This window comes from Microcaecilia unicolor, chromosome 13 (assembly GCF_901765095.1).
Source record: "Microcaecilia unicolor chromosome 13, aMicUni1.1, whole genome shotgun sequence".
In the NCBI taxonomy this organism is placed as follows: Eukaryota; Metazoa; Chordata; class Amphibia; order Gymnophiona; family Siphonopidae; genus Microcaecilia; species Microcaecilia unicolor.
In genome coordinates, this window is record NC_044043.1 from 8,243,620 (window position 1) to 8,265,557 (window position 21,938).

At 43.8% G+C, this 21,938-nt stretch overlaps 1 protein-coding gene across 1 annotated transcript in view; it reads left to right on the forward strand.

Moving 5' to 3' along the window:
• RNF43 (ring finger protein 43) overlaps positions 1–21,938 on the forward strand; it is a 162,539-nt gene that overhangs the window by 71,098 nt on the left and 69,503 nt on the right. The window contains exon 3 of the mRNA XM_030222590.1: positions 14,487–14,606. Within this exon, the coding sequence (XP_030078450.1) occupies positions 14,487–14,606 (120 nt within the window). The remainder of the gene's footprint in view (positions 1–14,486; positions 14,607–21,938) is intronic.

The following is a 21,938-nucleotide window of genomic DNA, read 5'->3' on the forward strand; positions in this document are numbered from 1 at the left end:
TGGACATGTTTGGGTGGAAATTGGTAGGAGAGGCTTTTACTTATTTTCTGGGGGGGAGGGTGGGGTTCTACCAAATTTCATTGAAATCTGTGCATAGAAACTGGCCCTGATTCGTGGGGGTCAAACGGGGGACGCAGGGCAGCCGGTGGAGTCCAGCCTAGCTACTGGTCGCTAAAGCGAAGGTAACTAGGGTGGCCGATGGAGCCTAGAAGGAACCAGGTGGCAGAGCCCATCTTACCAGCTGCTCAAATGACAAGGGGGCTAAAGCCCATCCTACCAGCCACTGAAGAAGGGAGGTGTCCAGGGTTGAACCACATCAAATTTGGCAAAGTGAGTTGCTGGGGTGTGTGTGTGTGTGTGTGTGTTTTATGTTTAATTGATGTATTGGTTATTGGGAGTTGAAGCTTGAAATGTTACATCACTTATTATGAAACCAGCACAGTGTCATCACCTGTGATTATTCAGATGCTTTCCGATTATGATCTGCCTCCAAGGCTCTCTTCCAGTTGGTATGTTGAAGCTGAAACGCATTAGCAATAATATAACTTTCATAAGTACAACAGTCGAGAGTTCAGTAAACACAACCTTTGATGGTAACGAAGACCTCAAATTTTAGTCTAATAGTGGTAAGCTTAGTTTATGATCAGTGATATATTAAGCCTTGGAAATAATTAAATAATAGCTTTCAAGTAATCAATCTACGTAAATAGCTCAGAGCACTAATGAAAGAAAGGAAAACGAGAGCACCTTGTGCATTACATCTCAGTAGATCTCTGCAGGAAAGGATCCCAAATGCGGAAAATCAGCAGACCCTGCTGTTAGCCTTTCCAAAAAACTTCACATCCCATCGTCTGCTCAACCACCACCGCTTAGTTGATGGGAAATGTTTTTTGTTTTTGTTTTTTTGTTCCGGTTAGCAGCACTTGCATTTCTTCCAGACACTGGTAAGGAAGAAATATGTATATCCGTGTTTGAGTTTGTGTAGTAGATCAGTAAATCAAATCAAAAGGGTTACTGGATGCCATAATGCTAATATGCTCACTTTGGACTTTGAGTTTTGCATTCTGCCAAAAGTGAGAATAAAATATATATCTTAGAAATTATAATGTATTTAAAAAGTGAGCCATTAAAGTAGTCCCCCAAGCAAGAGAATAAAACAGTATGGTCCCAAGGTATAATCCCGGCATGTGCAGACCAGGAATCAGAATTATGCAGGAACTGATTGCGTCAGCTGGGGGGAAAAAGATACCGTGAAGGTCACCTTTCCTATCACAAGCTGCACATAAGTAAACCTGGTGGATCTACTTTGCAGCTGCTGTTGGCCTGTTTCCATTTCTTGGAGTTGTGTTTATCTGGGACAGTGAAAGTGTATTGTGCATGTTTTTTTGTGCTTACATCCCCCCCCCCCCCCCCCCCCCCCCCCCCCGGCCAGGTAGGAGAGGGTGGATGTCCTTTGAGCACTGGGGAGCCAACAGCTGGCACAGAGATCCCTGTTGCACAGCACTTTCATGACCTGTTCAGAGTTTAGTAGAACAGATAATGGGAACTAAATGTTCCCATCCTTCCTTCCGCCACCCTCCCTAGTTAGCCTGAAACCTCCAGGTCTGGAATCTTTGAACCCGTGAACCTGAGTTCATGAGCTGGATGTACCGACTCTGGAGGATTTAAGGCGGATAGTGTAAGGAAGGAAGTGTCTCAGGTTGATCAGTACATTTGAGACTGGTTCATCTGTCCCTTGCAGAGGAGGAGTGGGAGGGAGATTCAGTGCAGGAACCCATTGCATCAGCTGCAAAAGTGTGATTAGACTGACCAGCAGAAAATGTTCAGGAAAGCTCCCTGTGGCAGAACGCTCTTGCATGCTCGCTTCAAGTAGCCTGGCCTTCAGACTTTAAAACCTTTCTTATTTGTGAAGAATTTAGTGCTACTTCACTTACCTGCCCTCTATTTACAGAAGACCGTGGGATTAAAAAAAAATTCTATATACATATTCTCCTTCACTGTAAAGTCTTTTTTTTATTTTCACAAATCGGTAACAAGATCAAATAATCAATAAATACAGTTAATGCATTACAGTAACAGCCCAATATTCAAATTTGACATTTTTTCATAGAGGAACTGCACTAACTATCTTAGAAAAAGCAGCCTCACCCTTCTAGCTACTCATCCCTTGAAAGAAACCTTCCTCTCCCCTCTCCCCCAGTCTTCCTTCTCAAACCTTACCTTCCCTCCCTAACTTCAACCCAGAAATCTCTACATTTCCAGAGGCGATTATAGCAAAACCAAATAAGAAAACTTATAAAGTCAATAAACTTCATAATTGTAGCTTATTTAAAATCAAACTTTGAGTTCTTGAGCGCAATAGTTGGATATAAGGAGACCAGATCAAAAGAAAAATCTTCCATCGTTTAAAAGTGAGAAACACTGACGCTGAGGCTGGGAGGAAGGGGTGATACAGAGACGTTGGAGGGGGGAGGAAATGGAAGAAGGCAGAGGGTGAGTAGGTGGGGAAGTAGAAGAGAGTGAGTGAAGTGGACTGGAAGGAAGAGGTCAGAATGGAAGGAAAGTGAGAAGGGATAGAATGGAGGAAGAGGAGGTAAGTAGGGAAAAGTGTGGTACAAGAGGGTGAAAAAAGGGGAAGTCTGGAAGAAGGGAGAGAGTGAGAAAGGGAAAGGGTTGAGAGGCATTGGAAAGGAATAGGTGAAAAGGACAGATCAAAGAAGGGAATGAGGAAACTGGGTAGCACCAGGAGGGGTGGAATGACTGGTAATGAGCTGGGGTTGGTGAGGGAATGAGATTTGGAGGGAAATAAATGAAGGCCGGGGAGATACAAGAGTGGAAGATGAAAAGCTCATGGGTAGGTTAGATGTGAAAAGAGGGAAACCGAGGACTAGAGGGTGAGAAAAGGGGAGAATGAGAGGCAGAATCTAGCTCTTGAGTGGAGATGTGCAGAAGAGAGAAATAAAGAAAAATGAATAAGGGGAATGATCAGTTTCAGAAAAAGATGTAGAGAAGAAGAAATAAAAGAGAGACCCCACCCCGGTAAAGAACTTAGATGAACACAACACAAGAAAAGTTGAACGGAGGAGCTTCCAAGAGGATTAGTAAAATACAATGCCCAGACACAAATATATCATCTTGAAATGTGCAACCTTGATCACTTTTATATTTTACACAACACAGAAAGAAAAGCATTTCTGTTTCTCCAGTGTTACATTGCGTTCAGATTTCTTGGCGTTCCTATTTCTAGTCGGTGGTTGCTTATTCTGTATTTGTAGCTCTTTCTGTATTCTGTGGGAGTGATAGAAGTGAGGTCTTCTGCTAGTGTTTAATTTCTGTGTGGGGATCTGTAGCTGTCTGACTTGTTCTGTTTTTCTTGGTATTTTGTTGCTTTTTTGGGTTGTTGCTATTCTGGTCCTGGATGGTGGTGCTGCTGTATTATGACGTATTTTCTGTATAGGTCTGGTTTGGAGCACTGAAGTTTCCTCCGACGCCCTCTCGGGGCCGATTCAGTCCTGGCTGTGCCACAGAGTTCTAGCATTCTTCACATCTGCTGATAGGCCGTTTCAAGCCTTGTTCTGTTTGATCCTTACAAACCCAATTCTTTATCCAACACATAGCTATCGAAATTAATGACAGTATTGTACATAAGTATTGCCATACTGGGACAGACCAAAGGTCCATCAAGCCTAGCATCCTGCTTCCAACAGTGGCCAATCCAGGTCACAAGTACCTGGCAAGATCCCCCAAAAAAGTACAAAACGTTTTATGCTGTTTATCCCAGAAATAAGGTTCGATCTTCCTTCTCCATGCTCACTGATTTTTGGATTTAAACTATGGTCCTGCCATGTAGCATAATCTAACCCTGCTATTGGGTCTTAACCTCTGCTCTTCAGATTTCCCCAATGCTACCTTGGAAGCCTCTGCAGGGACACCTCTGCCGTTAATTGGTTGCACATCTTCCCTTTTTAGTGTTCAATAAAACAAACTGTTTAAACCGCCAGCTGTGACTGTTTGGCCCATTAATGCAGCACAGTGACTGTGCATTAAACAGCTTGTGCCCAGTTCATTCAGGGTTCAGTGTATTGTTCAGAGAAAACAGCCTTTGACCTTCGGAAGGCAATAATGTTATTCACCTTTGGCTTCATAAGTGTTATATAACATAACCCTTGGAGGGGGAGTTTTTCTTCCACCCCCTCCCCCCAGTACCCACCAAACCAGAAAGTTTTTGCATAAAATGTTGTGACAAGACCAGAAAGGTGTTATACTTTGTAAAGGCACATTGCCTTTATAACAGCTGTCTTGACCCAATCCTAGTAGCACGTGGTGATGGTGAGTACACATGCATATCTTATAAAGTATTCATGCTCATTGCAACTCTGCTTCCGCTTTCATCAGACTATACCCCTAGGAATGCTTGGACAGAAATTGCATAGTTGAATAAAAACTCTTTTCTCTATGTAAAACCGGCTTTATATGCAGAAAACCTTGTATCAGATTAACCCCCTATCTTATGAAACATGGCGACTGCAATATGGTTGGCTGCCGAGGTCGAATCGGATATTGCAACTGTGTTGTATTGCTCAGGTGAAGAAACTGAAGTGATATCACAGATCTTGGCAATTATAGAGAATACAAATCCGATCTCCTGTGGTTCCGTTGCTCAGGGGACTGATGTGATGGCATTGATCTTGACATAAGAACATAAGTATTGCCATACTGGAAAAGACCAATGGTCCATCAAGCCCAGCATCCTGTTTCCAACAGTGACCAGTCCAGGTCACAAATACCTGGCAAGATCCCCAAAAAGTACAAAACATTTTATACTGCTTATCTTCTCCATGTTTTATTTTGTTTGATTTCTATTGATAACCCCAAATCCATTTAATAATGGTCTATGGACTTTTCCTTTAGGAATCTGTCCAAACCTTTTTTAAACTCCGCTAAGCTAACTGCCTTTACCACATTCTCTGGCAACGAATTCCAGAGTTTAATTACACGTTGAGTGAAGAAAAAGTTTCTCCGATTTGTTTTAAATTTACTACATTGTAGCTTCATCGCATGCCCCCTAGACCTAGTATTTTTGGAAATGTAAATCCGATCACCCGTGGTCTAGTGCTCAGGTGAAAACACTGTCAACACGTCACAGATCTTATCTCCTGTGTTCTAGTGCTCAGATGAAAACACTGTTGTTATGTCACAGAGCTTGACAATTGTACAGAATAGAAATCCAGTCTCCCGTGTTCTAGTGCTCAAGTGACTGTCGTGATGTCACCGATCTTGACAATTGTATAGATTGTACTGTAAATCCAGTCTCCTGTGTTCGGATGCTGTGTAGGCAGGGAGTGTTCTGTAATGGCTGACACGGCATTCCTTCTCATTGCTGTGCAGAGTCTGCAAGTTTTATGCAACACAGTTGTCTGCACGGCATTCCAGGATTAAAGAGTTGTTTGCTGTACATTATCTGAGAAGTAGTGTTTGATGGCAGATAGTGTATGAAGCAATAAAAAGCTGAAAAGTTTAATCAGCTTTTGAGTAAACTACCCAGTCCCATATATTATCATGTTCTAGAAAAAACTGTGTAAAAATATGACTATTCCATATCTATCGAGAGTAAAATGAGGCTTGTTAGGAAGCAAGATCAGTTTGCTATGTCATGCAGAAGGATCAGGTTGGAGAGATCTTTTGCAGGCAAGTCACTATTTCTGCATTGACAGTTCTGTGAAACTGGATTTTGTGGTTTATTGTTTCACAGTGTGTACAGGACTAGATTTAGGGGTGTCCTGTGTTTGGGATTATATCAAGACTATTCCTAGAGAGATGTATTGCTAGGGAGTTAATGGAGCCATGTTTGGGGGGGTATATTGAGTGGAGGAGTGGCCTAATGGTTAGCGCACCGGTCTTGACATCCAGAGGTGGCCTGCTGCTCCTTGTGATCTTGGGCAAGTCGCTTAACCCAATATTGCTTCAGGTACAAACCTAGATTGTGAGCTCTCCAGGGACAGGGAAATACCCAGTGTACCTTGAGCTACTACTGAAAAGGTGTGAATAAAATCCAAATAAATGAAATATTGTGTTAAAGAGCATATGGATCAGAAGTGGAAGGGGTTTTCTGCAATGAGGGCACATGGGACCAAGCTAGGTGGGGCACGGAGGGTATTTGCTTTATAAGAGTGTAGACGTTCTTTTAATTTGACTTCACATAGCAGTCTTTTGTTTTTCAAATGTTTCAAGGAGGAACAACACTTTCAACAGTTCCAAAAAAATGTTTGCTTATTGTAATTATTAATAGTTTCCCCATTTAACTTCTCACCTTCTCTTTCTCCCCCCACCCCACCCTTTTGCCCTCTAATCTTTCCTCTCTTTTTGCCCCTCTTTGGGGCACTGAGCAGTTAGCACGAGCCCACACTAATGTCTAGTGTACTTAAAATAGCCAGCGCGGTCAGAGTCCAGTGGACTTGGCAGAGTATGGGCAGGGTGTGTGCAGTTACATAAGAACATATGAGTAGCCATACTGGGTCAGACCAATGGTCCAAATAGACCAGTATCCTGTTTCCAACAGTGGCCAAGCCAGATCACAAGTACCCGGCAGAAACCTAAATCGTGGCAACATTCCATTCTACCAATCCCAGGGCAAGCAGTTGCTTCCCCATGTCTTGTCTCAGTAGCAGACTATGGACGTCTCCTCCAGGAACTTGTCCAAACCTTTTTTAAACCCAGAAACGTTAACTACTGTTACCACATCCTCCAGCAAAGACTGAACTAGGCCCTGCTGTGCCTGCTAGAGGCTATCTCTTAATGCTGTGGTACAAAGTTCAAGTTTTAAAACTAGGGTGAAAAGGGTATAGAGTCTAGTTGGTAAAGTTTGCTTTTTTTTATTCTGCCTATAAATAACCTACAATTCCTCCTTTAAACCCCAATCTTTAAGTTTCCAAAGAACAGAACAAAACAATGTTCACTTACCAGAGAATTGTTCTTTTCTCTCATAACTTTTCATAAAGAAAGTTAAGTGGGACCTTTCCTCTTAACTTAAGGGGACTGCTTCAAACAGACCCTTTCAAGCTAACTCAGTAATCTGATTGCCCTTAATAACCTTTACAAATATTCTACTTCCTCACACCTTAATTAACACCTAATTCAGGTCAGTAGCAGTGCTATCTCTCCAGCAGCCAAAGAGCAGACAATAACTGTCTTTTAGAACAAAATTTGTTCCCTATCATCAAGCTGATCAATCCATAGACTGGTGGGTTGTGTCCATCTACCAGCAGGTGGAGATAGAGAGCAATCTTTTGCCTCCCTATATGTGGTCATATGCTGCCGGAAATTCCCCAGTATGTTCTCTGTCTCAGCAGGTGTGTGGTCACACAGCAGCAGCTCTGGCTAGGTCTCCAAGCCTAATTGTTTAGGTTTTGTTGAGTACCTGGGGTTGAGGGCTCTTCGTGAGCAAGTGCAAACCTGGTGGTGCCAGGTCCCTCCTTTTCTCCCCCCTCCCGCTGGCTCCATTAAACAAAAAAAAAATTTTTTTTTAAACATTCAAAAAGGACGTCCATTTGCAGCTGCTCACTGGAACAAGTCGTCACTGCTCGGAGCAAGAAGCAGGTAATTTTTACCTTTTACTAGCGGGCAGGGGGTTTCTCGAACGGTCTCCACGTGGCTATGGCCTCGGATGGCAAGGGCGCAAAAAGACGCTCCCTGGAATGCATTCGCGCGCCTAGCGGGGAAGCGGGGGGATCGAAGGTAGAGTCGCCCTTTTTGGGCGCCCTTTCGGAGCCGGGAGAGTTCACCGTTTTTTCCTCCGGCGCGGCGGCCTTTCCCGCCTTAGGCACCCATCCCCCGCTGGCCGCCCTCCCGGTCGTGAACGGCCACGCGGCTCGGTTGGCTTCTTCTTGGGCTGCCCTCGAGATGGGAGACGTTAACAGCTTGGTCGCCCTTGAATCGGGCGACAGTAAGAAGTTGGCGAAATTAAAACGCCCTTCTTCCCGCGCGGCTCCTTCTCGGAGTTTCACGCCGGACGCCATTTTGGACATGCAACACACCTCCCCCGCTCCTGGGAGCGCAGATGGAGGGTGCCTCTAGGGCCGCGGCACAGGCTGCAGAAATGCACAGACTGGGGGGTTTCTCCCCTGAGTTCATTTTGCTGCTGCATCAGGCCTTTCTTATGCAGAACACTGCCCCTGCTCACCCCTCTGATCGGGGTGATGAGGCTTCTATGCTTAAGCACCCTCGGGTGGATCTTCCACCCTCGGGGGACTCTGTCTCCTCTGATGTGGATGACGGCAGCGTGTCTGAGTTCTCCCAGAGATCCTTAGCGGAATCGATGGAAGAGACTGATCCTCGCTCGGATGGAGCGGACGACCCCTCTGCAGCGCGGCTTTTTCGCTCAGAGGATTTGCCCAACCTGCTTGTGTAGGCCATGAGCATTTTGAAGATTGCCTCTCCGGAGGAAAGCTCTCTCTCAGCCTCTACTGGCTCCATTATGCTGGGAACGAAGCGCCCGCCTAGAACCTTCCACGTTCATGAAGCCATGCAGACCTTAATTTCAGCGCAATGGGATGCCCCTGAGGCGAGCCTGAAAGTAGCCAGGGCTATGTCCCGTCTGTACCCCTTACCTGAGGGGGAACGGGAAGCCTTTGTCTGGCCCACGGTAGATTCCTTAATCACTGCCGTGACTAAGAAAACGGCGCTGCCGGTGGAAGGTGGCACTGCCCTGAAGGATGCCCAGGACAGGAGAATGGAGACGGCCTTAAAGTCGTCCTTTGAGGCGGCCGCTCTGAGTTTGCAAGCCTCGGTTTGCGGCTCCTACGTGGCTAGGGCGTGCCTGACTGTTTTGCAGCGGGCTTCCCCCTCGGACCCTTCCTGGAGGGCGGAATGGCCGACCCTGGAGTCGGGTTTGGCCTACTTGGCAGACTTGCTGTATGATGTTTTGAGAGCCTCGGCCAAGGGCATGGCTCAGACAGTCTCTGCGCGGCGGTGGCTCTGGCTTAAGCAGTGGTCTGCTGACCGTGCCTCTAAATCTCGCCTAGCCAAGTTGCCTTTTAAAGGCAAGCTGCTCTTTGGGGACGAGCTGGACAAGATTGTGACGGAGCTGGGCACGTCCAAGGGCAAGAGGTTGCCGGAGGTCAGGACTCGGGCCGACAGTGCCCGCCCTGGTTCGTCTAAGGGCCGATTCCAGGAAGCCCGTCGGTATCGCCCGGGCAAGTCGGGCTCCTCTGCCTCCGCTTCCTTTAAACGGAACTTCTCCCCCAAGCAGCATTCCTTTTGTAGGGACCGCCGTCCCGGAGGTTCGTCCTCCGGCCCGCCCCCAGGGTCGCGTACCCAATGACGGGGACCTGGTCCATGGCCCAGTGCAGATAGGAGGAAGGTTGTCCTCGTTTCTGGGCGAGTGGACCAGGGTAACTTCAGACGTTTGGATTCTGGAAGTCATCAGAGACTGCTACAAGCTAGAGTTCTGCCGACCCCTAAGAGACGGGTTTGTAAACTCTCCTTGCAAGTCTCCGGTCAAAGCAACTGCCGTGCAGCAGACTTTGAACAACCTGATCCACCTGGGCGCGGTGGTCCCGGTGCCAGTAGATCAGCTTGGCAAGGGGCGCTACTCCATTTACTTTGTGGTGCCAAAGAAAGAGGGATCTGCTCGGCCTATTCTCGACCTCAAGGGAGTCAATCAGGCCTTGAAAGTTCGGCACTTCCGGACGGAGACCCTCCGCTCCGTAATAGCTGCGGTGAAAAAGGGAGAATTCCTGGCCTCCCTGGACATCAAGGAAGCTTACCTACATATTCCCATCTGGCCGCCTCATCAGCACTTTCTGCACTTTGCAGTGCTGGGCCGACACTTCCAGTTCAGAGCCCTCCCGTTCGGGTTGGCTACGACTCCGCGGCTTTCTTAAAGAGGCCCTAAATGTCCTATGAGATTGTATATCAATCAGTGATATGGTTCAAAACTTTATTTTCAGAGATTCGCCCGACACAGACTATGTTTCGCCCACAAGGGCTGCGTCAGGGGCTCTACAAAAGCAAATAAAATCAAATACAATTAAAAACATATATATTTGTATAATACTATATCATAAAACGTTAATAATGAAAAAGAAACCATATCAGATATATAAAATCAATCAAACACTTGGAAGGAGAAATCAAATATCGTCGAGGAAATAAACATAAATACTTGCATAAACCTATGTTTACAAACGTACAAATTTGAGTAACACAAATAAGACATAACCATAAATTCTCTGTTATGCATATGATAATAATCTGAAATAGAGATAACTGATTTAGATAGCATAAAAACAATAGTCCAAACAATAATTAGCATAATGAAATATCATTTATACTTACATATATAAAGAATCAGACTCACAACAATTATAACAAAATACCTCATACAATTTTATCACTCAATAAAACTCACAAAAAAAATATATACAGTGGGGGAAATAAGTATTTGATCCCTTGCTGATTTTGTAAGTTTGCCCACTGACAAAGACATGAGCAGCCCATAATTGAAGGGTAGGTTATTGGTAACAGTGAGAGATAGCACATCACAAATTAAATCCGGAAAATCACATTGTGGAAAGTATATGAATTTATTTGCATTCTGCAGAGGGAAATAAGTATTTGATCCCTCTGGCAAACAAGACCTAATACTTGGTGGCAAAACCCTTGTTGGCAAGCACAGCGGTCAGACGTCTTCTGTAGTTGATGATGAGGTTTGCACACATGTCAGGAGGAATTTTGGTCCACTCCTCTTTGCAGATCATCTCTAAATCATTAAGAGTTCTGGGCTGTCGCTTGGCAACTCGCATCTTCAGCTCCCTCCATAAGTTTTCAATGGGATTAAGGTCTGGTGACTGGCTAGGCCACTCCATGACCCTAATGTGCTTCTTCCTGAGCCACTCCTTTGTTGCCTTGGCTGTATGTTTTGGGTCATTGTCGTGCTGGAAGACCCAGCCACGACCCATTTTTAAGGCCCTGGCGGAGGGAAGGAGGTTGTCACTCAGAATTGTACAGTACATGGCCCCATCCATTCTCCCATTGATGCGGTGAAGTAGTCCTGTGCCCTTAGCAGAGAAACACCCCCAAAACATAACATTTCCACCTCCATGCTTGACAGTGGGGACGGTGTTCTTTGGGTCATAGGCAGCATTTCTCTTCCTCCAAACACGGCGAGTTGAGTTCATGCCAAAGAGCTCAATTTTTGTCTCATCTGACCACAGCACCTTCTCCCAATCACTCTCGGCATCATCCAGGTGTTCACTGGCAAACTTCAGACGGGCCGTCACATGTGCCTTCCGGAGCAGGGGGACCTTGCGGGCACTGCAGGATTGCAATCCGTTATGTCGTAATGTGTTACCAATGGTTTTCGTGGTGACAGTGGTCCCAGCTGCCTTGAGATCATTGACAAGTTCCCCCCTTGTAGTTGTAGGCTGATTTCTAACCTTCCTCATGATCAAGGATACCCCACGAGGTGAGATTTTGCGTGGAGCCCCAGATCTTTGTCGATTGACAGTCATTTTGTACTTCTTCCATTTTCTTACTATGGCACCAACAGTTGTCTCCTTCTCGCCCAGCTTCTTACTGATGGTTTTGTAGCCCATTCCAGCCTTGTGCAGGTGTATGATCTTGTCCCTGACATCCTTAGACAGCTCCTTGCTCTTGGCCATTTTGTAGAGGTTAGAGTCTGACTGATTCACTGAGTCTGTGGACAGGTGTCTTTCATACAGGTGACCATTGCCGACAGCTGTCTGTCATGCAGGTAACGAGTTGATTTGGAGCATCTGCCTGGTCTGTAGGGGCCAGATCTCTTACTGGTTGGTGGGGGATCAAATACTTATTTCCCTCTGCAGAATGCAAATAAATTCATATACTTTCCACAATGTGATTTTCCGGATTTAATTTGTGATGTGCTATCTCTCACTGTTACCAATAACCTACCCTTTAATTATGGGCTGCTCATGTCTTTGTCAGTGGGCAAACTTACAAAATCAGCAAGGGATCAAATACTTATTTCCCCCACTGTATATATGGCGATATATGTTTATAATACATTTAAAATGTCAATTATAATTATATATATACAAAAAAGGTAAAATAAAATATTAAAAGGACCAAAATAAATCATATGATTCAACAAGACAACGGCCACACAGAAAAGATTCTATGGCAATACTTATTTAAAATGTAATTTGTGATCAGTATCTCTTTCAGAAAGGAATGGCATATATGTTGGATGAATACCTTAATATGAGAAGTCTATTACTATAATGTTACTTGAAAACATACATAATCAAAATAATAAAAACACAGATAACTCACAATAGTCCAAGCAGGACATGAGATTGAAACGTAAAAAACCAGCAGGGTGCTTTCCTCAATCAAGATGAGGACACGGCAAACAAATTGCGAAAAGTGAGAGAAAAAAAAGAAAGAAGAACTTTCCATATGCTACTTGGAGACTTAAATTTTTATATATTAAAAGTTAAATCTTCCTTTAATAATGATAATAACTATCAACAGTCCACTATAGAAAGCTTTCTATAGTGGACTGTTGCTAGTTAGTTCTTTGTAGCAAGTAATGGTTCCTTAAGGCAAGTGTAGAGATTGAGAGCTCTATGTATATAGCCTGTTTGTGTTATGTTAGCTCTCTGTTTATTTATTAAATAAGATAACAGCTATGGTGATTTATTATCATTATTAAAGGAAGATTTAACTTTCAATATATAAAAATTTATATATGAATTTGCTGTACCAGAATCACTAGTGCAACTTTGAAAAAGAAGGGCTATAAGAGTCAAGGTCCTTGGCGCTCCGATTTGTACAACATGCCTCTGTGTCTCATGTTCTTGCCTTTGGTTCTGTTTATTATTTGGAAAATTTCAGTAAAATGATTCAAACATAAGGGATTAAAGGAGTTACAGATTAAACAAAAATAAGTGATGGAAAAGGCAAGCCTAGTTATTGCTCAGTTGGTATTCCTTTTCTCTTTTACTTATTGATCTAGACCAAGAGGCTAATACATGGAAAGTTTGTATTGCAATTAAAATTGCGACAAATAAAAATGTTCACACATAAAAAGTTGTAGGGGGGGGGGGGGGGGGAAGAAAACGAAAAAAAAGTGATTAACGATGTTGGGTATGTTGTTGGAATGTCGATTTTGTATACTGAGCCATGTTGTATGAATAATTCAAGTTGATCTGTATTATACATATCGTCAATAAACCAGTTTAAACATAAATATATGCTCACAGAATTAACATATAACATACTTTTAAAAATTACATCAAGCCAAACTAAAAACAGTGAACCTAAAGACATTAATAGCTAATCCACAATTGTCCAAGAATCCTAGAGTCTATAATGAAGCACATCAAGATTGGGGAAAACCCTTCTGAAAGTAAGAAAGCTTTAAACTTCTTTCTAAATGATAAAACAAAAATCGTTTTCAGTGTGCAAGCATGGTGGAAGAGAATTCTGTAATATAGGAGCCATTTATGAAAACATTTGGGGTCGTATTTCAATCTTGCTAAAAACTTTCGCCCCAGCGACTTGTAATAAACAGAGTTTTCAGAGCATGGGGTGTGCAGCAGAATATAGCCAAAGATAAAGTGGTGACAAGCCATTTAAGGCGTTAAACACCACATTAATATTCTTTACTTCACCCACCAATCAACAGATAATAATGAATTTGCAGAGATAGGGAGTAATATGCTCACCTAAATATACATCAATCGCAATCCCAAATATAAATCACATGTTATAACAAAAGTGTAGCTAGACAGTAGCTGTATGAAAACCCCACAGCATGTGCTCCACACAATATCACCATAAGTGAACACTAGTGGAGAAGTGTGTGTTGGGGAGGGGGGGTGAGGATTATATTTGAACACCTCGAAAGTATGAACGTTTTCAGTGGGAGGGTAGCTCTAGTACAAGAGGCTGAAAGAAGCTCCACTCAGCACTGATGCTGGAAAATGTTCCTTTAAAGAAATTGTGGTGAATGGTTGGAGAGGTCTTTAGGGGATGGCGACAAAGCAGGAATAGAATTTAAGAGACTAGGATAAGCACAGAGGATTCTTGCTTGTGAAGACTTGCAGGGAAAACCAGAAATTATAACGTGTGTGTGTGTTTGTAGCATAAAGTAACAAATCGATTAGATTGGACAAGCTTTACGGTCCTTGTCTTCCATGATATGAAGTGTGTTCATTTCTTAGAGCATGAATTAGAAACCTGTTTAGAAGACCTAAATAAGTAATTACAGACAATAAACAGGTTCACATTTTTCGTAGTGCCATTAATGGTGCCGATACAGTTGTTTCTTAAATAAAGAGAAGCATTTCTGGGCTTATCCATCCAGGAGGTAATTTCAGGTGTTGTGTGCATCTGGTCTCTGATTCCTTTATTCACCCCTTCCCTTCCCTTTCCTCCTCCATAAAGGGCTTAGAGGGAATGCTCTTGTTTGTCCTAATCCTTCTCTCGTTTGCTCTCCACAGTTCCATCCGATTTTCCTTTGTAATAGCAGTGAGGATGAAAACCCTGCCCCTGGATTTGTCGCCATCGTCAAGTTGGAAAACCCAGAGAAAGATCATCCTTGCCTGTCGCTGGCTAACAAGGTGCGTGGCATCCTACCTGTCAAGTGAGGAAGATGATAGCAGGGCCAGAAGAAAGGGATTTATTAAGGGCAGAGTAGCAAAAGGCAAAGAGATATGAGGGATCGATGGGAGGGAAAGGATGATTCTTTGGGAAAGAAAAGGTGCTTCTTTGGAGGCAGACAGAGAAAGGAGAAAGCTGGAGAAGGAAAAGAGAACATGAGAAATTTTTAAAGGAAGGCGTGGTCGTCATAATGGAAACGGGGAAGGGGAACACTGAGGGTGATGTGAAGGAAATGAGAAATTCGGGTGAGGGAAAGGGGTGAATTGAGAGAGAAGGGGCTTTGGGGGTGGAAGAGAGAAGTGAAATGATTGACATGGTGGGGAGGGACCAACTTGAGCTTTAGTGAACTGGGAGTACCACTTGGCTACATTAGACACATTTTCCAAATAGAGAAAGTGCATCTAATGTCCAGACAGATGCCCACTTGGGCAGTAATGATTATCACATGGTATGGTTTGATATAAGAGGTAAAGCAGAGCGTAGAAACACAAAACTGAGATCCTGGTTTTCAAACATTCTGACTTCAGTAAAATGAGAAAATACTTGAATAAAGAGCTGAAGAGGTGGGAGGACCTAAGAGAAATGGAAAAACAGTAGCCCAAGCTGAAAAGTGCTATAAATGTGCAACAGATCTTTATGTAAGGAATATAAACAAAGGCAAGGGAAAAAGAAATTGATATGGTTCTCCAAGGCAAAAGAAATACAGAAGAATGCAAGAAAAGGAACACAGAAAAGAATACCAGATAAAGTTCAAAGAAGCAAAGAGAGAAAAACAGCTAGCAAAAGCAAAGGCAGAAGAAAACATGGTTAGAGATGTAAAAAGAGATGCCAACACTTTTTCAGGTATTTTAAGGAAAGAAGGAAGTCTAGAAATGGAATTGCAAGACTGAAAGATGCTGAGAGTAATGAGATAAACAAAGAAAGTCCTGGAGATGGCCATGGTTGGCTGACAAAAGTACATATGGGAAAGTAGTATAAGTTGCACCATTCACAGAAGAAAGTGTTTATGAGCAACTTGAAAAACTGAAAGTGGACAAAGCCATGGGGCTAGATGGATTACATCGCAGAATATTGAGGGAACTCAGAAATCTTGGTGGGTCCTCTTAAAGATTTATTTAATAGATCCTTGAAGACAGGAGAGGTTCTAAGGGATTGGAGACAAGTGGATGTGGCCCCTTGTCGCAAAAATAAAGTTTTTGGACTTCAGTGGATTACAGTAACTGAGGCAACATGGTTTCACTAGAGGCAGGTCTGGTCAGACAGATAAGATTGATTTTGTTGACTGGGTGACCAGAGAGTTAGATTGAGGGAGAGCTCTAGATGTGGTGTATTTAGATTTTAGCAAAGCCTTTGACATGGTTCTGCGTAGACGACTGATAAACTGAGTGCCCTCAGTATGGGGCCTAAAGTGACTGACTGGGCTAGGAACTGATTGAGTGGTAGACGACAGGGCATAGTGGTAAATGGAGCTCATTCTGAGGAAAAGGATGTTAGCAGTGGTGTGCTGCAAGGTTCGGTTCTTTTTAACATTTTTGTAAGTGATATTGCTGAAGGACTGTCTGGTAAGGTTTGCTTGTTTTGTATAATGGTTTTTGGATGATACCAAAGTCTGCAGTAATGTGTGGATAACATGAGGAAGGACTTAGCAAAGCTGGATAAATGGTCTGGAAGTTGGCAGCGTAGATTTAATGCTAAAAAATGTAGGGTTGTGCATTTGGGCTGCAAAAACCCAAGGGAGCGGTACAGGTTAAGGGTGAGGAATTTTGTGCACGAATGAGGAGCAGGAGTTGGGTGTGATCGTATGTAATGATCTTAAGGTGGCCAAACAGATAGAAAAGGCGACGGTTAAAAATGGACAGTAGGAAAAAGGAAGTGATGATGCCCCTGTATAAGACTCTGGTGAGATCTCATTTAGAATATTGTATGCAATTCTGGAGATCGCACCTTCAAAAAGATATAAACAGGATGTAGTTGGTCCAGAGGGCAGTTCCTAAAATGATCAGTGGTCTTCATCATCTAGTGTATAGGGACAGACTTAAAGATCTCAATATGTATACTTTGGAAGAAAGGCAGTAGATGGGAGATATAATAGACATTTAAATACCTATGTGGCATAAATGAACAGGTGGTGAGTCTCTTGCAATTGAAAGGAAGCTTTGGAATGAGAGGGCATAGGAAGAAGGTGAAAGAGGATAGACTCAGAAGTAACCTGAGGAAATTCTTCACAGAGAGGGTGGTGAATTTGTGGAATGGTCTCCTGGGGAAAATGGTAGAGACAAAGACAGTATCTGAATTCAAGAAAGCTTGGGAGAAGTATGTAGGGGAGAGTAGATGTTATGAATGGGCAGACTGGATAGGCAATATGGTCTTTATCTGCCTACAGTTTTCTATGTTTTTAAAAATAGGGTCAGAGAAATAGTGGGAAACTACAGGCTGGTAGGCCTCATTTTGGTGGTTGGAAAACTAATTAATATGCTGCTGGGAAACAATAGTAAACTTCTTGGAATCCAACAGATTACAAGATCTGAGACAAAATGATTTTACCAAAGGAAAATCATGCCAAATGAATATGATTGATTTTTCTTTGATTGGGTAACCAAAGAACTGGATAGAGGATACACACTAGATGTAGTCTACTTGGATTTCAGCGAAGCCTTTGATACAGTTTCCCATAGGAGATGCATGAATAAATCGAGAGGGCTGAAGTTAGAATCCAAAGTGGTGAGCTGGAATGGAAGCTGGTTGACTGACAGATGACAAAGGTTGGTGGTAAATGGAATCCTCTCAGAAAAAAGAAAGGTGAGTAGTGGAGTGCCTCATGAATCAGTACTGGGACCAGTTCTATTCAATATATTAATCAGCAACAGTACCAAATGGTTAGATGAAGAAATTGTCTCTTTGTGGATGACATGAATGCAAGCAATAGAATAGACATCTCAGAGGGAGTGGACTGTGGACAACATGAGAAGTGATCTTCAAAAATTAGAAAAATGGTCTAAGGTCTGGCAATGATAGCAGGCAAGAGGCTGATAAGCACAGATCAAGAGACGGGACCTCGGGATGATAGTGTCTGAGGATCTCAAGGTGGCAAAAACAATGTGACAAGGCAGTGACCAAAACCAGAAGGATGTTAGGCTACATAGAGAGAGACTTAACCAGCAGAAAAAAAGAAGGCGTTAATACCCTTGTATAGGTCATTGGTAAGGCTCCACATGGAGCACTGTGTTCAGTTTTGAAGGTCGTATCTCACTAAGGAGATAAAGACTTGAGGCGGTTCAGAGGAAGGTGACTAAAATAGTATAGGGTTTGCGCCAAAAGACATGAGAAGAGACTTGAAGACTTGAATATATGTATAGCCTAGAGGAAAAGAGGGACAGGAGAGATATGATACGGATATTTTAAATACTTGAACAATATTCATATAGGAACAGGTCTATTTCAGAGACTGGGAAATGGTAGAACTAAAGTACCTGAATTGAGGTTGCAGGACGGTAGAGATAGAAACAGAGAAAATGAAGGCAGAGAGAGACCTTACGGCTTATCCAGTCTACGCATACAGACTTAGAAGTAACATTAGAAAAAACGTTTTCGTGGAGAGGATGGTGGGTACCTGGGATTCCCCACCCAGGGAACGTGGTGAGAACAAAAATAGTGACTGAATTCAAAAGCACTTGGGGTGGGGGGGGGGGGGGAAACACAGGGGACCCCTATATAGAAAGAGCATTAAACATCTTTCCAACTTTAAACAAAGCATAGAGGGGTGTAAGTAGAGTGGCAGGTACAATTATTGCAAATTTTCATTTATCTAAAGGCTAATTCATGCTCAACAAAGTTGTAACAATTTGTCAGGGGAATAGTTGATCCACATCTTTCACGAATAAGGATCGAGTGCAGAGCATTGGGAGGGAAAGCCTTTGATAAATCCCAGACTTGGATGGAACAGTTGAAGACCTGGATAACGTGGCCCATTTGTGGGCCTAGTGCTTTAACAGCGGTTTCAGTTAAGCGAAAATATGGCATCGTATAGAGACTTGTATGGTCAGTGTGTGTCCACATTTATATCAGTTTTGGAAATGAATGTAAATATTAGCAGCTGTTAGGTAGTGTAATCTTCCGTCTGAGTTACGCTTAGTAAGAAATTATTATTCATTCCCTAAAGCTTTAAAAACTCATTTGTATATTAATTTATGAATGACTTGATATTTCTAGTTTTTACTGTAATTCCTGATGTCTGTTTTTAATTGTAATTTCCTTCGAATCTTGAATTACATAAGTAATGCCATACTGGGAAAAGACCAAGGGTCCATCGAGCCCAGCATCTTGTCCACGACAGCGGCCAATCCAGGCCAAGGGCACCTGGCGAGCTTCCCAAACGTACAAACATTCTATACATGTTATTCCTGGGATTTTGGATTTTTTTTGAGGGAATAGGCGAGAGCGAATCCTTTTATAACATACCATAGTATAGGGGTGGTTTATTTTATTTTATTTATTTATTGCATTTGTATCCCACATTTTCCCACCTATTTGCGGGTTCAGTGTGGCTTACAATACATTGTGAGTCATGGAATTACATTGGTTACAATATGGTTATGGGTTATATTGAGAAGAGTTATGGGAAGACAGTCGAAGTCAAACATAGTTTGGGAATGGAACAGTAGAATGTAACAATGGGGAAGTGATCGGCGATAGAACAATGGCGAGAGAACATTAGGGTTATAATGGCATATTGTTTTATACGTTGGCTTCATAGAACATGTATGATTATGCTAGGCTGCAGCCAAATTGTTGGGCAGACTAGATGGACCTTGCCGTTTTTCATCTGCCGTCATTTACTATGTCACTGTGTAGAATCTGGGATTCTCTTTGCTTGTATTCTGCTGGGTCAAGCTTTGTACAAAGGCCCTATTGTTTGCTGCTAGGATTCAGCTCACCCAGGGAGGGATCTGTCTCTCCCTGATTCATAGCATCAGTAAGCAGGAGGCGGGCAAAGGCAGGACTAGGTATGGAGTTGTGCCCCAGGTACAGCTATAGTTTGTCTGTATAACATTCAGCTTCTACTTGCAGGGCCTTGCAGCGATGTAGGTTGTCTTCTTTCTCTGCCTTTAAAATCTTTTTAGACCTATTTTCTTCCAAGCTACTAGTCATTATTTTAGAGCACAGATCATCGGCCCAGTCCTTGGAATACAGGTTTCACAGGATATCCTCATTGAATATGCAGAAGATTAATTCATATGCACTGCCTCCTTTCCATGTAAATCGATCTCATGCAATATTCATTGTGGGTATCCTGAAAACCTGACTGGCTAGGTGTGTCTTAAGGGCAGGATTGAGAACCCTTGCTTTAGAGAGTAGTGGGGGGGGGGGGGGGGGGTGCTGTAGGGAATAAAGAGCATAGGCTCCTGGGGAGCTGTAGGGGTGAGGGAGTGGTGATGCTGTGGGAGGGGGGGGAGCTGTAGGGAAGGGTGGCTTCATATGGTGGAGCTGTAGGGAAGGGTGAGGGAGCTGTGTCCCTGTGGGTGGGGAGGGGGGGAGCTGTAGGAGAAAGGATGGCACCATGTGGGGGAATTGTAGGAAAGGGTGAGGGAGTTGTGATGATATGAGGCAGGAGAGTTGTGACATTGTGGGGGTTGGGGAGCTGTAGCAAAGAGTGAGGGCGCTCTGACACTGGGGGGAGGAGGAGGATCTATAGGGAAGGGGGAGGGAGTCATAGTACTGTGGTGGGAACCTGTAGGGATGGGTGGAAGAGCGCTATGCTTGGAACAACCTTCCCGAGCCCATACGCCAAGCCCCATCCCTGCCCATCTTCAAGTCTTCGCTTAAAGCCCACCTCTTCAATGCTGCGTTCGGCACCTAACTCTTTCAGGAAATCCAGACTGTCCCAATTTGACCGCCCCCATCAGACTCGCTGTTCACGTGTCCTTTAGATTGTAAGCTCTTTGAGCAGGGACTGTCCTTCTATGTTAAATTGTACAGCGCTGCGTAACCCTTGTAGCGCTTTAGAAATGTTAAGTAGTAGTAGTAGTAGTGTGTGTTGGAGGAGATTAAAGGAACTGTAGGGGAATCTCGAGAAGCCATAGCAATGGAAGCTTCTTATGGTATCATGGAAAACTGTAGACAAATGTTCTAGGCAAGGCTAGAAACTTTACAAGTGCACAATATAACATATGGGTATTGGCACACAGTTCTCAAAGTGAGTTAGTCCTGTGCTCCCTACTGTCCTTTCTCTGCCCCATTTGAGACCTGTTAGAGGAGGAAGTGAAGTGTCTGTGACCAGTGAAGACTCTCTTTGGCCACTGAAGAGAGAAGCTACGGCAAATGCAGGATCCATTTCTGTTAACTCCCTGAGAAGCAGCATGGAAAGCTGGGGAGTGGTCTTGTCTAGATTCCATAGCTGGTGGTGAGAAGGAGAGGCAAGGTAATGGGGCATAGAAGTAAGTGCTTAGTGTGTCTTCCTGTGCTGCTGGTGGATCGTTGTTTTCCCTGTGGTCCGATGGAGGGGATGGGATGGAGGATGGTGCTGCAGAAGAGGCACATGGTGAAGGAGGATTGTGGAGGGGGAAAGCAGGAGAACAGAAGCATGGGAGGTGTTCAAAATTTCCTCTTTGGCTCCTAGAATGTCCTATTGGTCATGCTTTTTCCAGCCTGGTGTACTATTTTCAGGAAATAGTTACTGGAAATGAGTGCAAAGGGCCATCAGAGGTGCAGGTGTGCTTGTGGCTTGCTGGTGGATATCTGTGACAGGTGCAGATTGCTATAGTTGTGGGACCCCCCCCCCCCCCCTCCCCTTTCAGTGGTCCATCAGTTCTGTCTTTCACTCTGTTGGAGGCTGGATGAAGTGGTGAGCAGCTTGCGTGATAGGAAGGTGCTTCTGCTTGAGCGTAATGGATGCGTCCTTGTGAGGTGCATCTGGGGTGTATGCTAAGTGGTGAATTTTGTGCCGGTGACTGTGCCATTGGGGATGGTGCTTAGTGAGGGGCTTAGCGATGACTCTGTTAGAGGGGTCTTGGAGATTAGGAATACGTGAGAGCCAGCAAGGATAAATATGGGAGACCTAAGCTTAGCTTGGAGGATGGGGAATGGAGTAGGGGGGAGATCATATTGTTGGAGGTGAATGTAGGCTGATTGGGCAGCAGCAGTACCCAAGTCCAGTGGAGCGGAGGAGTGGCCTAGTCTGGTTAGAGCTCAGGTCTTGCAATCCAGAGGTGGCCAGTTCAAATCCCACTGCTGCTTCTTGTGATTTTGGGCAAGTCACTTAACCCTCCATTGCCTCAGGTACAAAATTAGATTGT